Source organism: Macaca thibetana, chromosome 5, assembly GCF_024542745.1.
Source record: "Macaca thibetana thibetana isolate TM-01 chromosome 5, ASM2454274v1, whole genome shotgun sequence".
In the NCBI taxonomy this organism is placed as follows: domain Eukaryota; kingdom Metazoa; phylum Chordata; class Mammalia; order Primates; family Cercopithecidae; genus Macaca; species Macaca thibetana.
Window position 1 is genome coordinate 128,332,441 of NC_065582.1, and position 19,637 is coordinate 128,352,077.

The following is a 19,637-nucleotide window of genomic DNA, read 5'->3' on the forward strand; positions in this document are numbered from 1 at the left end:
TACTGATGGATTGAAAAGGAAAAGTGAAGGGCAAGTGTGTCTGTTTTGTTGTAGAATGGGGACTCCCTTCTTCAGCACATTTTTCTTTTCCTCTAAGACTATTTTCTGTTTGTAGCTCTTATTAAAGGTGCTGGAAGTGCTCGATCCTGACCGGAAGCTGGAGGACACATGGGCTTATTGTCAGGACACCAGGAAAGGAATGAAAGAACCCACAAAGCTTTTAAAAAAACGTTCTACCCAAGTCTACCTGGGACCGTGAGTATTGTTCTTAACCCTTTGATCATTGCTGTCACCTGATGAAACATTCTAGCAATTACCTTCTTAAAGTTTCTCATCTTTAGAATAATTCTAATGAAGAAAATATAACTAAGTTCCCAAGGAAGAGGGAAAGGAGTCCTAGGTACCACTCTAAATAGTGCTTATTTCTTCAATGGATGTGATTTATCCAGCAACGATGCAGACACAGGTGTCTATAAGGAAATTCCAGAAAGAGTCCCTCCCTATGCTTGAGGGGTAGAAACAGTGAAAGTCAGAAAATCCTTGATTTTGAGGCAGCTTCTACAGCTTTCCAATTTCCTTTAATTCAAAAGTGCTCAGCATACCAAAGCACCATAGTTTTGGGGTTTCATCCTTTGTACCCCAAGAAATGTTACGGCTAGAGGGCAGTGAAGAGATCACAACTCACTGCAGCCTTGAGTTCTGGACTCAAATGATCCTCCTACCTCAGCCTCCTGAACAGCTAGGACTTCAGGTATGTACCACCATGCCTGACCTAAGCCTTTTTTCTGAGTATAGGTCTACTGCTTGGAGTTTCCACCCATCTTTTTTTCTTAAACCATACCTGTAATACTACCTTCATTGACACTTCTCAAAGCATTAAGCTTAACGAAAGCATCTCCCTTTTGTAACACATTCTTGATTCCCCAGTCAATATAATATTTAATTAAATAACATAAATGCAGTGATAAGCATACTGGACACAAATAGATTTGGGATACACATGTTTTTTTGTTTGTTTTTGAGACAGAGTTTTGCTCTGTTGCCCAGGCTGGAGAGCAGTGGCACCATCTTGGCTCACTGCAACCTCTACCTCTTGGGTTCCAGCGATTCTTATGCCTCAGCCTTCCAAGTAACTGGGACTATAGGTGCTCACCACCACATCTGGCTAATCTTTGTGTTTTTGGTAGAGATGAGGTTTCCTCATGTTGGCCAGTCTAGTCTTGAACTCCTGGCCTCAAGTGATCTGCCCACCTCTGCCTTCCAAAGTGTGGAGATTACAGGCATGAGCCACTGGGTCAGGCCTACATTTGACTTTTGAAATTAAAGACCTCACTGATGGGTGCTGAAGAGTATGGTGAACTAGAGAGCAGCCTATCCACAGTACCCAGACACTTAGAGGGGTGTGGACCAGGTCAGTGTGTTTTGTGGGGGCCATGTAGAGCTTTGTTGGTCACACACATTACCTACATGGAGGTGGATTTAGAGAGAATCCACTGCATTACATTGTATATGTTTTTTAGGGGAAGACACAAGGTGAGAGGAACTCTAAGGACATTTCTGGCTCTTCAGTCCACCACTTGGTAAAAATAGGAAGGGTAACTGGATGTGCTTCTCTCAGTTTTGCCTTTCTTCCATGAGGAGCAAGATGGCCCATGGGAAGCATAATTTCTCCTTGCTTCCCCATTCTAGAGGGGAGGACTGTCCTGGTCCAGCCCTGCAGGAGACTGGGTGGAAGTCTTTGCCAGTTTCTGGGTGTCAGTTAGCAAGTCCTCTTGGACCTAAAGCCATGTCGTCTATCATGGCTGCTGTTAGCAGTGAAGGGGATATTTTGGCTATTGTCTTTGCTCTCCATATTGTTTTTCAGGTTGCTCAAAACTTGGGTGGGGGAGCGAGAGGAATGTTGTATGTAGGGATCTGTGATATAATAAATATACTTGGTCTTTGTCCCCAGTTACTGACACAGGGCTCCTAAATCCCTTGGGATTTCCTGAGTGACAGGAATGTTTTTGTTATTCATAAGGAGCCCCTTTTAGTCACTGGAGAGTTTATGCTAATGAGGTGCTCAGGTTGGGGCACCTAGATTGTCTTAGAATGTGGCTGGTCACCAGAAAGACCAAGTGATTAGAGGGTTAGAATGTTCAGTCCCACTCAGTGTGACCTCTCAGAGGGGACAGAGGGAAGCATGGCTGGAGATTAAAAATTCTTGAACATATATTTGATGAACCTCCAGGTTGATGAACACCTCCAGGTCCTGGCAGGATACAAGTGACACCAACTCCGCCTCACCAGATAATCTCTCCTTTCCTTTAGAGCAAAATTTTTGAAAGAGGCATTCATACTCACTCAGTCTTTTTCTCTCCGAACAGCAATCAGGCTCTTATCTCTACCACTCCACTGAACCTGACCTTAGCCAAGGTCACCATTGACCTCTATGTTACTTAATCGGCTCTCAGGGATCACCATACTTGATGTATACATAGTAGCAATTGACGTAATTGATTATGTCCTCTTTCTCCTAGCACTTTCTTTACTTGGCTTCTGGAACATCCCTCTTTCATGGACCTCTCCGTAGTCATCTTTTACTGGCCACTCTTTACCTTTTAGCCTTGAAGTACTTTGGTCTTTGATGGCTTTTCAGCACATTTACTCACAACCAAGTGACCTCCTCTGGTCCATCTGTATATGGTTAATTCAATATTTGTCCTTGGATGTATAATTGGAATCTCCGACTAGACAAACCCAAAACTGAACTCTTGTTTTCTCCCCTAAACTTATTCCTACTTCTGTCTTCCCCAGTTCAGTAAATAGGAACCCCATCTTTCCAGTTTTTTCTGGAACAATAGTTGCAATCTGCTGGCGAATGATAATGGTTTTACTTTTGAAATGTATCCAGAATCTCACCTTCTCCACTACTACCAGTCTATTCCAAGATTCCATCACCTCTTGCCTGGATTATTGCAATAGCTTACTAACTGGTCTCGTGACCTCCACCCAAACCCCCTCTCTCAAGTCTGTCACACAGTAGCTGACATAATCTTTTTAAAAACATAAGTCAAGTCATGTCATTCCAGTGCTTGAGATTCTCCAATTGCTTATTTTTCTGAGAAAAATCCAAAGTCCTTACAGCTGCCTTCAAAGTACTATATGATTAGGTCCCTGTCACCTCTCAAGCCTCATCCTCTGCTGTTCTACTCTTTACTCCTCTCCATGGGACTTTGTATTCTTCAAACATGCTCAGCACGCTCCCAGCTCAGGTCTTTCCATATACCATTCTTTTCTGTCTGTTATCTGCATGACTTGACATTTACATGGTTTGACCCCTTTCTTCTTTTGGGTCTTTGGTCAAATATTACTTTAATAGAGACAACTTCTTTGTATAAATAAAATGCTCCCTACCACCACTCTCCATCCCTCCTGTCCTATTTTGCTTTCTCTATATCACTTATAATCACCTGGCATATGTTTGTTTACTATCTGTCTCTCTTATTCAATTGTGTACTCTATGAGGACAGGAGCTTAACTTTATTTACATTTCAATTCTAATGCCTGGCACATAGTTGATGCTTACTGAATATTTGTTGAATTAATGGATGGATAAATTAATATGAGTGTTATGAATAAAAGGTACAGGGGCTATGAATAAAAAGTAGGCTCAGGGGACAGCCTGTGGGGATGCCTCCCCGAGGAAGGCACATGTATGTTGAGACATGAAGGGGATAAGGAAATGGTGACAGCATTGCAGTCAGGTGGAACAGCTCAAGCAAAGGCCTAATGGCTGGAGGGAGCAGCATGAATTCACAGAACTGAAAGAAGGCCATATTGGCTGGAGTTCAGAGAGTAAAAAAGGGCGGTGGGTCCCAAAGAACCTGGAGAGCTAGGCCATGCAGAGCCTTAGAGGTTGTGTCAAGATTTAAGTCTTTATTGGAGGAATAGCAAGAGGCTGTTGAACACAAAAGCTTGTTCATGAATGTCCATAGCAGCATTGTCCTTAACAGGCATAAAGTGGCAACAGCCCAAATGTCCATCACCTGCATATGTTTGTGAACGGATAAACAAAAAGTGGTCTATGTAGACAATGGAATATTGGCCACAAAAAGAAATAAACTACTAATACATGCTACAACATGGATGAGCCTTGAAAACATGATGCTAATTGAGAGAAGCCAGACACAAAAGACTACATGTTGCATGGTTCCATTCAGATGAAATATCCGGTATAGACAAATCTACAGAGACAGAAAGGTAGGTTAGTTGTTGCCAGGAAGGAACAAGGGAAGTGGGGAAATGGTGAGTGATTATTAATGGCTACAGGGTTTCTTTCAGGGCAATAAAAGTGTTCTGGAATAAGATAGTGGTGGTGGTTGCACAACTTTGTGAATATAAAAGGGTACTCTCAAACACTTTTGAAGTGGTACATTTTATGAATTTCATGGTGGATGAATTATATTTCAATTTTTATAAAGAAGCTATTGATGGTGATGAAGGGTGGCTGATTTGATATGTCCAGAGTTACATTTTGAAATGACTGCTTGGGCTGCAGTGTAGGGAATGGATTGGGGGTTGAAGGTTGGGGGAGCCATAGGAGTTGATGATGCAGAGACACTAGCATTTTGCTGCAGTCCAGAGGGAAGGAGACAGTTACAATCTGCCAGACTTTAACTGAGCTGGATTTTAGGAATGATAGAGAAGTCAAGGATGACTCCTACTTGTCAAGGTTACCTGAGGCTTTGGTAGACTTCAAGCACAGTAATTTGGGCTTTTACCCAGTACATGTTTTAATAAATGGTACTCAAAATTTTAAAAATCAACTTATAATGGTAAAATGCTATATAAGTTTTAATTATTATAACTAATCATGATATACTTGTCTTTATGATATTGGTAATGAGAATGTGCTCTTTGAAAAATTAAAATATAATTTGTATGTGAGCTTGCAAGAGACTGTCAGAAATACTTGCTTTGGACGGGCGTGGTGGCTCACGCCTGTAATCCCAGCACTTTGGGAGGCCAAGGCGGGCGGATCACGAGGTCAGGAGATCGAGACCATCCTGGCTAACAAGGTGAAACCCCATCTCTACTAAAAATACAGAAAATTAGCCGGGCGTGGTAGTGGGCACCTGTGGTCTCAGCTACTTGGGAGGCTGAGGCAGGAGAATGGTGTGAACCTGGGAGGCGGAGCTTGCAGCGAGCCGCCACTGCACTCAAGCCTGGGCACCGCTCCACTCCAGCCACTGCCCTCCAGCCTGGGTGGCAGAACAAGACTCCGTCTCAAAAACAAAAAACAAAAACAAAACAAAGCAAAACAACCAAATACTTGCTTTATGATTTCCTTTTGCCTCCAAAACTGTTTGAAATCCATTTGGATTCATTGTGTCTCATATTGTAATTCTTTAATGATTTTATTATCTTTAGTTCCAAGCAGACTTCTGTGTCAAATGCAAGCCAATGGCTTTATGAAGAAAAGCCACATAAAATGGATTTGCTCCATGAAAACGGTCCTCGTCCTGGTCTTCAGGAAAATGTTCACAGAGCAGTTAATGACTTCTGCAACTGGGTTACTACTTTTGTAAGTTAGTGGTAATACTTAAACCTACTTTTAAATGTCAAGCTCAAAGTTGCTTTTATTAAAAAACAGTATTGAATAAAATCTAAGTCAAATCCTCAAAATCATAAAGGAATCATTTTCTTCTATTATACATAAATAGAAATATTTCTGGTATATGAAATTTCTGGAAAGTTTGCAAACTTGTGGCTAATTTGGATGTTTATGTTCACATCTCACATCATTGCAGTTGTTTCATATTTTTATTTTCCATTTTAATGTCAGGACTTTCTTTTCTCTCTTTCACTCCTTAAACTCATTTTTCTCAGTTAGATTTATCTAGAAGTACTCTGGCAGGTACTCCTTGATTATAACCTTCACACAAAAATGTTCTAACATGCCAGGCACAGTGGCTTATGCCTGTAATCCCAGGACTTTTGGAGACTGAGGTGGGTGGATCGCTTGAGCTCAGGAGTTTAATACCAGCCTGGGCAATATGGCAAAACCTTGTCTCTCTTGTATTTTTGTAAAAAATATGAAAGTTAGGCCGGGGCAGTGGCTCACGCCTGTAATCCTAGCACTTTGGGAGTCCAAGGTGGGTGGATCATGAGGTCAGGAGTTCAAGATCAGCCTGACCAACATGGTGAAACCCCGTCTCTACTAAAAATACAAAAAAATTAGCCGGGTGTGGTGGCATGCACCTGTAATCCCAACTACTCAGGAGGCTGAGGCAGGAGAATTGTTTGAACCCGGAGGCAGAGGTTGCAGAGAGCAGAGATTGCACCACTGCACTCCAGCCTGGGCAACAGGGTGAGACTCCGTCTTAAAAAAATAAAAATAAATAAATAAAAATTAGCTAGCCATGGTGGTGTGCCCCGCCCACACAGGAGGCTGAGGTGGGAGGATTGCCAGAGCCTGGGAAATCGAGGCTGCAGTGAGCTGTCATCATGCCACTGTACTCCAGCATGGGCAACAAAGCAAGACCCTGTCTCAAAAAAAAAAAAAAAAAAAAAAAACTGACATAAACAGACTTTTGACTCAGTTATCAAGGTCTTCCCTTGTGCTCCTTCCAAGACCTATATAGTCACCTATTCCTGTTCCTGAGTCTCTGTAGATGTCTAAATACCTGATGCTTTTCTCGGATTTAAGGTCTTTAGGATTTGCATTATATGTCCCCACCCCATCTTTTGAGTGTTAGTTTTAGTCAATGTATTTTTTTAGTACTTTTAAACATCAAGCTGCTTACTTCATTGGCAAGTGACTGAAATATAATTCAGATTGGTTTAAGAGAGAAAAGGAAAGCATCCAGATATAGTAGGAACTTCAGGCACAGCTTGATCCAGGTGCTGAAATATTTTTAGATGTTGTTCCTATCTCTTGGTTCTTGCAAGATGGACTTCTTTCTCAATCAATATTTCCCCAAGAAATGGCAAAAGTCGTCACTAAAATTTCCAAGCTTATATCCTACAAGCGAGCAACCTAAGTGTGAAGACAGCAGTGCTTTTCCATTAGGGAAAAGTCCAGGGATTACTCTCACTGGACTCACTTGGGGCACGTGCTTATGCTTGAACTAACCATTATGATTAAGGAGATGGAATATGCTTATTGGCTAGGCCAGGACGCACACCTAACCCTGAAGCCAAGAGTGGGGGTGTCCAGCCCAACTGCAACAGAGTGAGAGTGAGGGACAGAGACTCCTCAGATGGTGACTGGAGCGGGGATGCTGGACGAAGCAGACGACGCCCAGTATGCCTGGTATCCAAATCACTGCTTGTCCATAATCTGTTCAGAGTGGACTGCCTGATTTCCAGAGTCCACTTCTCCTATTCCTTCTGCTGGAGGCGATTCCTGTCTCAAGGCAAGAAACTTAAGGAATCTTAGAATAAGAGCTTAGCTTCTCTGGTAACTGCCTTTAGTTTCAGACCCTGTGACCAAGCTCCCATCTTTACTGACATCCCACGAGCTAGGTCCCTGTCTCATCACCCTGCGGGATTTTCTTCACAGCACTGGCTTGTGCTTTTCCTTCCATTCTGTTTGTTTATTTTTCACCTCATTGATTCTGCTTGCTTTATTTCTGCTTCATTATTACTTTAGCTTCCTTTTGCCTGTACTTGTTCCTTTATGTCCCTGACTCTGTTTCATGACTCCTCTCTATAAATTTTACTCCAGTCACAGTGCCAGCTGCTGGTGACTTCGTTCTCTGTGTTTTCCAGTTTCTATTCTCCAGTGTGAGATTCTATGGAGTCTAAGATCTTTTAGCCTTGAGCCATATCATAGGTAATCGCTCAGCATACAGATTAGCTACTCTTAATGTGCCCATCTCTACTCCCACCAGCTGTAGCTGAGGGAAGGAAATGGTGAAGGTTGTTCTGTGTACAGAATGCGGCTGACTGAAACCACCTCCTTCAGCAGGAGCTGTGAACCTGGCAGCTTCCCTTATACAGAGTTATGGGCAGAGAAAACACTGCCATATCTACACAAGTCTGGAAAATACTTCTAGAGATGCCGCCACTATAAAGTGCTGAAGAAGTTTGCTATCGATCAAACTGAATTTCCCTCAGGCTCATGATTTTCCTCAGGGACTCACTGCTTCTTGCAAAGTCCTAAGCTGTCTTTTAATGACAAAGCCCTCCAAATCCCAAACACTTCTTGTCTTCGATAAATGCTGACTGAGCATTTTCCACCTCTCCCCAAGCTACCTCTTTCCCCAGCAATGGCCAACTACCTCCCTTAGATTAAAGAAGAAAGCAAGGAGCATTTCACCGATTGCCCTCAATTCATGCAATGTGATATTCTTCCAGGAAATTTCAGACATTGATGAAGAGTTCATCTTGAAACAGTTTGACATTGACTATGAGACCAAACCAAGCCATGATGCGCTCCACACGATGAAGCCAAATCAGGTTGCTCTGGAGCCAAAGCGTAGTGTGGGGCTCAGTAAACTGCAGGAGCCAACGTTCTTCCAGAAAACAGGCTATGAGAGGAAACTCCAGAAACCACAGGTAATTGCAGAAGGGGACCAGTCCGAAAATCAAAGAAAATTAAGTTGTATTGAAGTCTTAAAGTTCTTGAATTCTGGTGTGTCATGGGTACTGGTTTTTTAAAGTAGAATTCTTGAATTTTTTTCATGATTAATATTTGTTAAACAAATGCATGTTTAATACCTATAATAAAGTCAGTTATACAAATGAGGCATATCATTTGGGATTATTTTTAATACCTGAATAGTCATTTTCAGAGATAATTTGTTAGGTGTTTTATATGTTGAAATACTAAAAGTCAGTAGAAATATACATGAATGGTTATTATTGCAAGAGCAAAATGCTGCAATTAATTATTGTGAATGCTGTTAATAGTATGTCCAAAGAATTCTTGAATTTTTGCTGGAGTCTTGTTGACCACAAACCATCATTCTTGACCACATGCTTGCCTAATGATTAACAGGTTTCCTCAGCACCAAGTTTCTGTAAAGATGGAAGAACAAGGTAACAGAAAGGAGAAATAACATGCCATGTTCCAAAGGGAAGTACTATGGGCCCCTAAACTACTATTTACTTTTCTACACAGTGTGTCACTGCAAATATATATACACAAGTCAAGTTATGTGAGTCAATAACAGATTTAAGTGCCTAAGTTGGAGGGGAGAGCCCTTCCCTGAAAGTGAAAAACAATATTTTATCTCTAATTGTCTTCTGCCTTTTACACATAAACTTTGATATTATACTTCCAATATTTGGGACATATTAATTTTGTCCTTTACAGTTGAACACATTTGCCAACCTATTTTGACACACATTATGTTTCTATCCTTGACTCTATTGCATAAGGTTTATGAAAACTATGCATTTCATCATGAATATCAGCACTTTTATTTTTCCATTTTCCTTTCATCTTTCTAAAAGGTAAAATGCAAAATGGTATTAGACAGGTAAGTTATGTCCATCACACCTGAGGCCTGAACCACTGCTTGTCCTGATTCTGGGCTGAATAAAATTGCTCAATTCCCTGTATGTAGAAATAATTATGCAAACACTGCTTTATAAACCATGGAAGTTATTGCCAAAGTTGAACCTTTGACTGGCAAATGGAGAGTCACTATACAAAAGTTGAAACTATATTTCCACATAGTATCTTTTTTCTTCTGACTAGAAGACTTCTTTTAACATTCCTTCCAGTGTGGATCTGCTGGTGATGAATTCTTTCAGCTTTTGTATGTCTGCAGACACCTTGTTCTGCCTCATTTAAAAAGATTCAGTGGTCACCTGTTGTCTGTTATCTGTAGGGGTTATGTTTCAAGATCCTCCAGTAGATGCTGAAACTTTGGATAGTACTAACTCCTATATATACTGTTTTTTGATCTGATAACAGGCGGTTACTGAGTGACTAAGGGTGGGTAGTGTGTACAGTGTGGATACTCTGGACAAAGAGATGATCATATCCCGGAGGAATGGAACAAGGATGGCTTGAGATTTCATCATGCTACTGAGAATGGCACACAATTTAAAACTTATGAATTGTTTATTTCTAGAATTTTCCATTTAATACTTCAGACCATGGTTGACCACAGGTAACTGAAAATGTAGAAAGCAAAATCATGGATAAGGAGGAATTTTGTATTTTGTGGGAAAAGAATTCTAGTTCAAAGTTAATTCACAGTTTTAAAATTTTCAGTAAAGATATTGCTTTCCTGTCTTCTTGGTTGTACTGTTTCTAGGAGAAATCTTACAACATCCTCATCTTTGTTTTTTTGGGATGTGCTTTTTCCTTGGATGCTTTTAATATTTTCTCTTTGTCACTGGTTTTGAGCATTTTGATTATCATAAACCTTGGTGTATCTTTCTTCGTGTTTCATGTACTTGTGGCTTGTTGAGCCTCTTGGATTTGTGGGCCTGTAGTTTTCATTAAATTTGGAAAATTTTGGACTGTATTTCTTTAAACTTTTTTTGTTGTTGTTTTTCAGTCCCTTCCCAGAACTCTGATTACCTGTAATTAGGCCACTTGAAGTTGTTTTACAGTTCACCACTGCTCTGGTGAGCTTTTAAAATTCTCTTTTCTTTTTGTGTTTCTATGGCTATGTCTTTAAATTCTCTATTTTTTCCCCCTGCAATGTCTAATCTTTCGTTAATCCCATCTAGTATTTTTTAGAATCTCATATGTTACAATTTTTATCTCTAAAAGTTTAGCTTAAGTCTCTTTAATTTATATCTTCCATGTCTCAACTTCACCTTTTGCGCATAAAAAACATAGTTATAACAATTGCTGTGATGTCATTGTTTATGGATTCTAACATCTGCATCAGTTCTGTGTCAGTTTCCATTAGGTGATTTGTCTCCTCATTGTGGGTCATACTTTCTTGCATCTCTGTGTGCCTGGTAGTCTTCGATGGATGCTAGGCAGTGTTACTTTTATCTTACTGGGTGTTGAGTATTTGTATTCCTATAAATATTCTTGAACTTTGTTCTGGGATGCAACCAAGTTACTTGGAAGTTTGATCCTTTTGAGTTTTGCTTTTAAGATTTGTTGGGGTTGGGTGCGGTGGTTTATGACCGTAATCCCAGCATTTTGGGAGGCCAAGGCAGAAGTATCACTTGAAGCCAGGAGTTTGAGACCAGCTCGGGCAACATAGTGAGACCCCGTCTCTACAAAAAAGATTTAGAAATTAACTGCTTGTGGTGGCATGTACATGTAGTCCCAGCTACTTGGGAGGCTGAGGCAGAGGATTGCTTAAGCCTAGGAGTTCAAGGCTATAGTGAGCTATGATTGTGCCACTGTACTCCAGTCTGGGTGACAGAGTGAGATTTTTGTTTCTATTAAAAAAAAATTTGTTGGGAAAGACCAAAGTTATATGGGGTAATTATTCCCTACTATTGAGGCAAGACCCTTCTGTGTGTTCTGCCTAGTGTCCTGTGGATCTTTAGGTTTTCCAGGAGGAAGAAGGCACTGTTCCTGGCCCTGTGAAAGTGCTGGACACTTTGCCCTCTTTTCCTTTTGGTTGGTTCTTTCCCTGACCGTGGGTAGTTTCCTCCCACACATGCACAAAGGGGTACCCTCTGAAATCTCCTGGAGTTCTCTCTCTGTGCAGCTCTTTCTTTTCTGATACTCTGTGCTGCAAACTTTCTCTGCTTTGATCTGTCTGGACTCTTGGTCCTGTCATCTCAATTCAGAGAGTCCATTGGGCTCCTCCTGGGCTCTGCCTGAAGGCAGTGAGCTAGGGCAGTCGTGGGGCTTATCTTGTTTGTCCCTCAAAGATCACTATCCTTGGTTACCCCATGTCTTGTGTCTGGCATAGTATTAATTCATGTACTTTTTCTTGTTTTTTTGATTGTTGAAGGTGGCGGGGTAAATCTGGTCCCTATTCTGGAAGTCCTTGTCTTTATTTTCTGGGCGTCCCTGTCTTTATTTTCTGACTCCACAAACCCTCAGGCCTTCTAAACTGTGGTCTTTGGTGTATGAGCTTTCCTGCCACCTTAGCTTTGCTCATAGTATTCTCGATTCCTGGAGTGCCCTCCTCTCCATGTTCATAGGTTCTATCTTCCTTTAGACCCAGGAAATATGCTGATTTTTCCATGGAGCTTTTCTAGGTCCCTTGGTTGACATTAATTTGTTCTTACTTCTAATCTCTCACAGCAATCTGTGCCTCTATTTTATATATCTTCCTTTGCCCTCTATATTAATTGATCAATTTGTGTATGCATTTATTCAAAAACAGTAGTAGGTTTCTGAGCACCTACCACTATGTGTCCAAAAGTGCTGGGAACAAATGAAGCAAAAATGGAGGACTGCCTCCTGCACTTATGGAGATTACAGCCTAGTGGGGTCAACAGGTAAATGATTATAGCGAAATGATGTCATGGTGTGTTCAGGACATAGGAAGAGGTAATCAATTCCATCAAGCACGGAGTGAGGGCATGTTTACGAAGGTATCACAGAAGGAATTATGTTCATCTTGAGTCTGGAAAGATCACCAGTTACCCAACAACATAACATATTCCAGAATTGAAGTTCTTCAGTGTGGCAGTAATGTAGATTCCATTCCCCTCCTTCTCCCCTTTCTTCCCCAATCTGTTTTCTTCCCTCTTTCATTTCAGTGGTTCATATCTGAGGGCAATTTGCCCCCTTTCCCCCACCTCAGGGATATTTGGCAGTATCTAGAGATGACATTTTTGGTTGTCACCACTTGGGGGATGCTATTAGAATCTAGTGGGTAGAAGCCAGGAATGCTGCTAAACATCCTATGATGCATGGGACACACACACACACACACACACACACAAACACACACACCACTCCCCTACATACAAAGGGTTCTCCAGTACCAAATGTCAATAGTGCCAAAGTTAAGAAACATGACTTTCATTCAGCAAATACTTATTAAGCACCCATTATGTCCTAAGTATTGTTTAGATGCCAGGGAGATGTAGCTGGGAATAATTTCCTAAGCTTATATTTTAGAGGACGAGAAGAGAGACAGACAAATGATCAGAAAATATATAGCATAGAAATGGTGATGAGGGTCATTAAGTAAAATGGAGCAGAGAAAGAAGGCAAAGAGTGTTGGGAGGGGGGATTCCTTTTTTTTCTTTTTTTTTTTTTGGAGACAGAGGCTCACTCTGTCACCCAGGCTGGAGTGCAGTGGACTGATCCCAGCTCACTGCAACCTCCGCCTCCTGGGTTCAAGCGATTCTCCTGCCTCAGCCTCTAGAGTAGCTGGGACTACAGGCATGCGCCACCACGCCCAGCTAATTTTGTATATTTACTAGAGACAGGGTTTCACCATGTTAGCCAGGCTGATCTCGAACTCCCGACCTCAGATGATCCGCCCACCTTAGCCTCCCAAAGTGCTGGGATTACAGGCGTGAGCCACCGTGCCCGGCCCGGGGTTACCATTTTTTAAATTGGATGGCCAGGGAAGATGCCACTGAAAAGATGACATGAAATAGGTAAAAGAGGAAGCCATGTGTGTGTCTTAGGGAAAAACATTACAGTAAAGGGAACAGTGTGTGTAGAGGCAGTGAGGCAGAAGCATGACAGGGGTGCTCTGGAAATAGCAAGGCAGTCTGTATGCTCGGAGCGGAGAGATCACAATGCTGAATCTAGCGCTGGAAGAGATTTCCCTCCTGTCTACTCTGTCCCATTCTCTCTGTCTTAGAGCGTATCTGGCTTGACTCTAGAATGCCCCACACATTCCGCCACATAGTTTAAATGTGCATGAGAGGAGATAGGGCCAGAATCTTTGTGGTTTCATGTTTCTAACACCCAAGAGTTAGACCCCCTTTTGTGATGCTACAGTGAGGGTATTGCATTCACAGTATCAGTCTATGAACCAACAAGAGGTTCTCCTAACGTCCTTGATGCACTGCTGAGGAATGGGGGAAAGAAGGGAATGAGATACATTCATTTTCCTCTTTCTGTCTTCCAGTTAAAAAGGCAAGAGCTTGGCCGGGCGTGGTGGCTTACACCTGTAAGCCCAGCACTTTAGGAGGCCGAGGCAGGCAGATCACGAGGTCAGGAGATTGAGACCATCCTAGCTAACATGGTGAAACCCTGTATCTACTAAAAATACAAAAAATTAGCCAGGCGTGGTGGTGGGTGCCTGTAGTCCCAGCCACTTGGGAGGCTGAGGCAGGAGAATGGCGTAAACCTGCGAGGCGGAGCTTGCAGTGAGCCGAGATCACACCACTGCACTCCAGCCTGGGCAACGGAGCGAGACTCTGTCTCAAAAAAAAAAAAAAAAAAAAAAAAAAAAAGAAAAAGAAAGAAAGAAAGAAAAAAATAAATAAGGCAAAAGCTTGGTGTTAGCAGTTTGATAAAACAATATTGTAGCATGTGCAAGGCTGAGCACCGTGCTGGGTTCATACTGTCTAATAACTTACTATTTTGATTGACTGAGTATTATTCAAGGTCTTTACCCTAGGGGAAAACATGTGATTTTTACATGATTTCTAGCTGCTTTACATACATTCTCTCCTTTAATCTTCACAACAGCCCTGTGGGGGTGTATACTATTATTATCTCCATTTTACAGATGAAGAATTTATGTAATTTGATCATCTCACACCTACTGAGTGGGAGGAAAGCTGGATTTGAACCCTGGTCTGTCAAAATCCAAAGGCCGTGTTATTAACCACTGCATTATTTTTTAAATCATGAACTTTAATGTTTACTTTGTAAAATCAAAGCATGCTGAAACTTCACAAAATACTTTGGCAAGGGCCAACCTAAATTCCAAAGTAATGATCTTGCTCTCCTAAGCTGAGCTCTAGATGTTTGAAATGACAAACAAACAAAAAATCAATGGCACTGGGAATTGTGTTACTCTCCATAGAATCCTTGTAAGCCAAAGTGGGTGAAGATGAGGTATGGAGCGTGGTATTTGAACCCCAAGTTGTGGAAAAAGCAAAGAGCAGACGAGCCTCTGGTTGACCCTGAGGTCTCACATAAAGCTCAAGAGGAGAATTTTAAAAAGGAGCTGCAGGAACAGGTACGTATTTATACTGAGATTCGATCATCTGAGCTTAAGATGACCACAGTGTGTCTGCCACCCCAGTACTGAACTAGACTCTGTGGCGTAATACAAAGGCTCCTGAAAGCCCTCCACCTTGCATATTGAATTCAGCAAGGAGAAAGCCAAGTCATGTTATGGAGAATATGTAATAAGCAAGACGTGGAATCTCCTAGCTTTGTGGTAGACATGACACCTCTACTCATGGTATTTCAACATTTTTGGAACAATTTATTCCAAGGATAATTGTTCAAAGGGCAGTGTGACTTGGTAGGACCACCTCAGTGCCCAGAATAGATGTGATGTCATGAGTTCTCTTTGGGTAACAAAATGTGAAGCTTGTTTCCTATCAGCTATGGGTGAATGTCAAAACATTCAAAATTTCAGCCAGGAAATTTCTTTTAGGCAATTCATTCGAGTTGCAGGATCTGTCTGAGAGGAAAGGGACAAAGGTTAAGCACTGTTTGATATTGCAAAGCAACAAACACAACAAGGATGTGCTCTAATTTTACTACAGATAAGCTGTGTGCCTGCTCATTTCTTGTGTAAAAGTAGCTAAAGGAAAGAAGATACTCATTATAGCCCTGGAAATTTGGAAATATTGATGAAACACTTGCATAGTACTCTAAATGAGGATATTTGCAAACCTCTTCTCTTTTTCAACAGACCCCAAACTTCTCCCAGATAACAGATGTGAAAACACTTTGAGAAAGCAAAATACAATACGAATTAGACTCATTATTCATCAGTAATCACTCATCAATTGTCTTCTTCAGATTGGAAAGCTAGGACAGGAAGGATGGTCATTTTAATCTTTTCCAGTACTGAATATAAATTCTTATTTTCAGGTGTGAGGTATGACACAAATTTATGAGCACTACATGTTTATATAAATCTCAAAATTATGTAAATAATGTTTGGCAGAATTTCTTAGTATGGTTTTTGGAGAGCCTAAGTTTATGTGAATTTAATATATAACATAAAGCTATTCCAGTTACACTTTTATTATAAAAGGTAATATCATTTTCTCAAATATTTAAAAAGAAAAGTAGCTACAAACTTTTGCTTTAAGGTGTCTAGAGTTCTCTTTTTAAAAACATATTCTTAATGACTAAGTCTTAAAGACTTCAAAAGTTTTACAAAACATATTTCATTTTGATGACAAATGCTATAAAGATGTTTTCCAAAATGGTTACAGTGAGCGAATGAAGTAGTAGTATTTAAATTTTGGAAATATAATTGATATAACTCATATAGTAAAAGATTGTTTATCAGGCAGTTTAGACACAGGAAGGATTCATAACAATGGAATTGTTCTACAATAATTTTTATAAAACACACCTTTTTAATGCCTGAGGAATGATTTACCTTATCAACTACAGGTGGTACCACTAGACTGTGGCACCCCAGTTTACAAGACACAGGCACTATGGGGTACTGGTAAGTACTATGACAACATGACTGTCTTTCTGGGGACTCATGAGTTTTGACTATTCTTGATAGATTTCGTTTGGAAGGTGAAATGATCTTAAAGTACTGAATTGCAATTATGTAAACTTATGCATCCAATTTTTAAATTAAAATAAATGTAAAGAAAAACTAAAAAGATGCATAAATATCACAGATGTTGGGACTGATCAAATCATTTTTGATTGTCATGTCCTTTGAAGTTAAGATCTATGATTTGTGGATATACTGTTAATCTTAACTAGGTTAGATTCCAGACATCATAGGTCAATAATTGTCTAATCGCTAAAATGTATTGCCCATCCTTAATACGGGGATAAGGAAAAGGGCAGGGGAAGGAGAGAAAGCTGGACGTCTTTAAAAGCCTTCATATTCATCAACTCAGGAACATTACACACATATTCAAAAACAAGAAGGATATGGATTAAAATGAGATACTTTATAAAGAGCTAAATGCTTTTAATGAGAACAAATGCGAGATCAAGCTTCTGATGGCGGACCCCTTTCTTCTGTGGGTACTCTTTTAGGAGGAGTTACTTGCAGACCTTCATGGAACAGTTGCCTTTAAGGATTTCATTCTAAGCAGGGGCTACAGGATGCCACGTGTGAGTAAAGGGTTACTTCAGAAGGCCCTGCTGAGGGGCTTCGTGGCTCACAGTTGTTGATGGGAAGAGGTTATGACCTTGACAAACCCAAATAGTTCTTTCACAGGCACATACCAAGACAGGCCCCTGGAAGAAAGGGCGTGCTTTTCCCCAGACGGGGACTCAGAGATAGGATATGGCATTTTGCCCTTTTTATTCTGCCTATTTGGTTTCTGCTACTGTCAGAGATACCATTTCCCTGCTGGTCTTTGACTCATCTTCCTTGGGTTTGGCCTCAATAGGTCTATGTGCAGGGCATGGACCTTGCAAATTCCAACTGTTACTCAACACCCTGAATTCTCTAGGATGTTTTCAAGTCTCCTTTACATCCTTGTCTAAGGACAGAGAGCTGTGGCTTGGGTTAGGACAAAATAGAGTTGGGATTTGCAATTTTATCATTGCACTATTAGCTCTGCCTCAAGTGGAAACGGGCTAAGGCAAAAGTTCACTTCCTGGGGAGCCTGGCCAGTGTCGTCTGCCTTTTTTTTCCTTTATTCTTTTCTGCCTCCTGGTTTCCCCTTACTAACTTGTAAAGCTGGCCCCAGCATCTCCACACAATGTGGTCCCCCTTTGGACAATCACTTGTAACAGGGGTGGGGTGGGAGGTTGGCAGAAGGGAACATGGAGTGGGAGGGCCTGCTGCCTCAAGCAGTGTGCCCAGATCAGCCCTGTTACTGCAGCAGGAGACAAGATGGGCATCTAGGGCTGAAGTCATAGCTGATAATGTCATGCATTTGTCCACTGTCCTCTGTGTGCACGTACCTTGGGGTCTTTAGGGAACAGTGCAACTGAGATGGTCAGAAGTTCCTGGAAATGGGAGATTTGATTTCTGTTTTTCCAAGAGTGATAGAACTAACAATAGCTGATACTGCTATTAAATAAATGTAGGACCAAGTTCAGAATCAGACCAGTTTCAAAGTTAAATCAGGCAAGTCTAGAGCATGAGATGGAGATTTGAGATTGAGAAACTCCATTATAGAACTGGTTTGGAGGAACTCCTTTAGTTTGAACATCAATACTAGGTCTGCTAGATATATTTAATATACTTATACAAATAACTGCCTAATCTGTATATGAGGCTTGCATAACTATATTTATATATAATATATAAAATATAAAATACACATATATAGCTTTAATGTTACATAATTATGTGTTTACATGTCCATATTAGATATATGAAGATGTACTTCTGTGGTATATGTGTGTGTATATATAAATCCTTATTTGCTGTTGATATTACTTTTTGTATCTTAACATTTTTAGTGGCAAACACATTTCTTTTTTTCATTTTGATGTGTCTCCTGTTGATTCAGTCCATGCTGTTGATGAACATTTAGTTCAGTTTTGGGCAAAAGGAAGCATGCCTGACACACTGGCTGTCCTCTTTTCAGTCACATTGACTAGAGAAATTATGCCCCTGGTCACAACAGAGTCCTCTGAGAACACCTGTCACTCAAAACCCTACAATACTTTGTCCCTTTATTCTTACATCCTATATTCTTATTTTATCAATAAGATTTCAACTGAAAGAGAGAAGGGACTCTATCACAGGGAATAAGATATATATGCATATACACACATAGAGTATATAAATATATATGTGTGTATACACAGTTATTTCTTTCTTAAATCTATATGTGAACATTCTTTTTTTAACCTCCTCTCTATATATACATTCACATATGTTATGTGAACATACACACTTACCTACACATTCCAGTATTTGCTGCTGGATTATCTACTTGATGCATCACCCACAGCCTCATTCCCTCTGCTACACAGATGGGTCCCAAGCCTTAGTAGCAGGGATGGGCAGCACAAGGCTATATTGAGCTGGGCTGGGCCAGACTTGGGCACAGAACAAGTGTGAATTCCATCTGAGTGTTTCTGATACTGTGTGACTACCTTCCAAAGACCAACATCTATCTTGGTCGGATTATTAACATGTGATTTTGCGTAGTGTAAGGATGTATATTAGAGTGTGAAATTTTGAGTTGGGTTTGGTAGTGATTGTGGGGAGGACTGTACTGTACAAGTTTTGTTTGTCAGTCTAATGAAGGTTCTCTCATTTTTTTTTAGTTCCTTGAGAATATGTATATTGGGAAGGAATGTAAACATGCGTGTAATAAGACTCCTATAAAATGAACTCAAGCATGGAAGAATCATAGGAGAATGATTAGGCAGATTTTATTACTACATACTTGGCGTTTTCTCTGTCTCCTTTTAAAGATTAAACAGAATTTATGATGAGTGTCCCACTGTGGATGTTCAACTTTGACTTGGCAACATCTGTAAACGTAGTACCTGATGGTTATAAACATTTCTCAGTGGATTTCTGCTTCAGTTAATCAACATTTTGTATACTTTATCACCTATGAGATCAATATTCACATGTAATCTTCTCACATTTTTGTAGCACTGTGAATATTATATAGGTATATCAACTATTTGTAAAAATAAATAAAGCCATAAATAAAAA

The 19,637-nt window shown here is 40.5% G+C and overlaps 1 protein-coding gene across 1 annotated transcript in view; it reads left to right on the plus strand.

Moving 5' to 3' along the window:
• FAM47E (family with sequence similarity 47 member E) overlaps positions 1–19,637 on the plus strand; it is a 31,686-nt gene extending 12,049 nt beyond the window's left edge. Inside the window, exons 3-8 of the mRNA XM_050790870.1 lie at positions 116–255; positions 5,413–5,566; positions 8,344–8,544; positions 14,868–15,023; positions 17,039–17,116; positions 19,238–19,637. Of these exons, the coding sequence (XP_050646827.1) occupies positions 116–255; positions 5,413–5,566; positions 8,344–8,544; positions 14,868–15,023; positions 17,039–17,116; positions 19,238–19,303 (795 nt within the window). The 3' untranslated portion in view covers positions 19,304–19,637. The remainder of the gene's footprint in view (positions 1–115; positions 256–5,412; positions 5,567–8,343; positions 8,545–14,867; positions 15,024–17,038; positions 17,117–19,237) is intronic.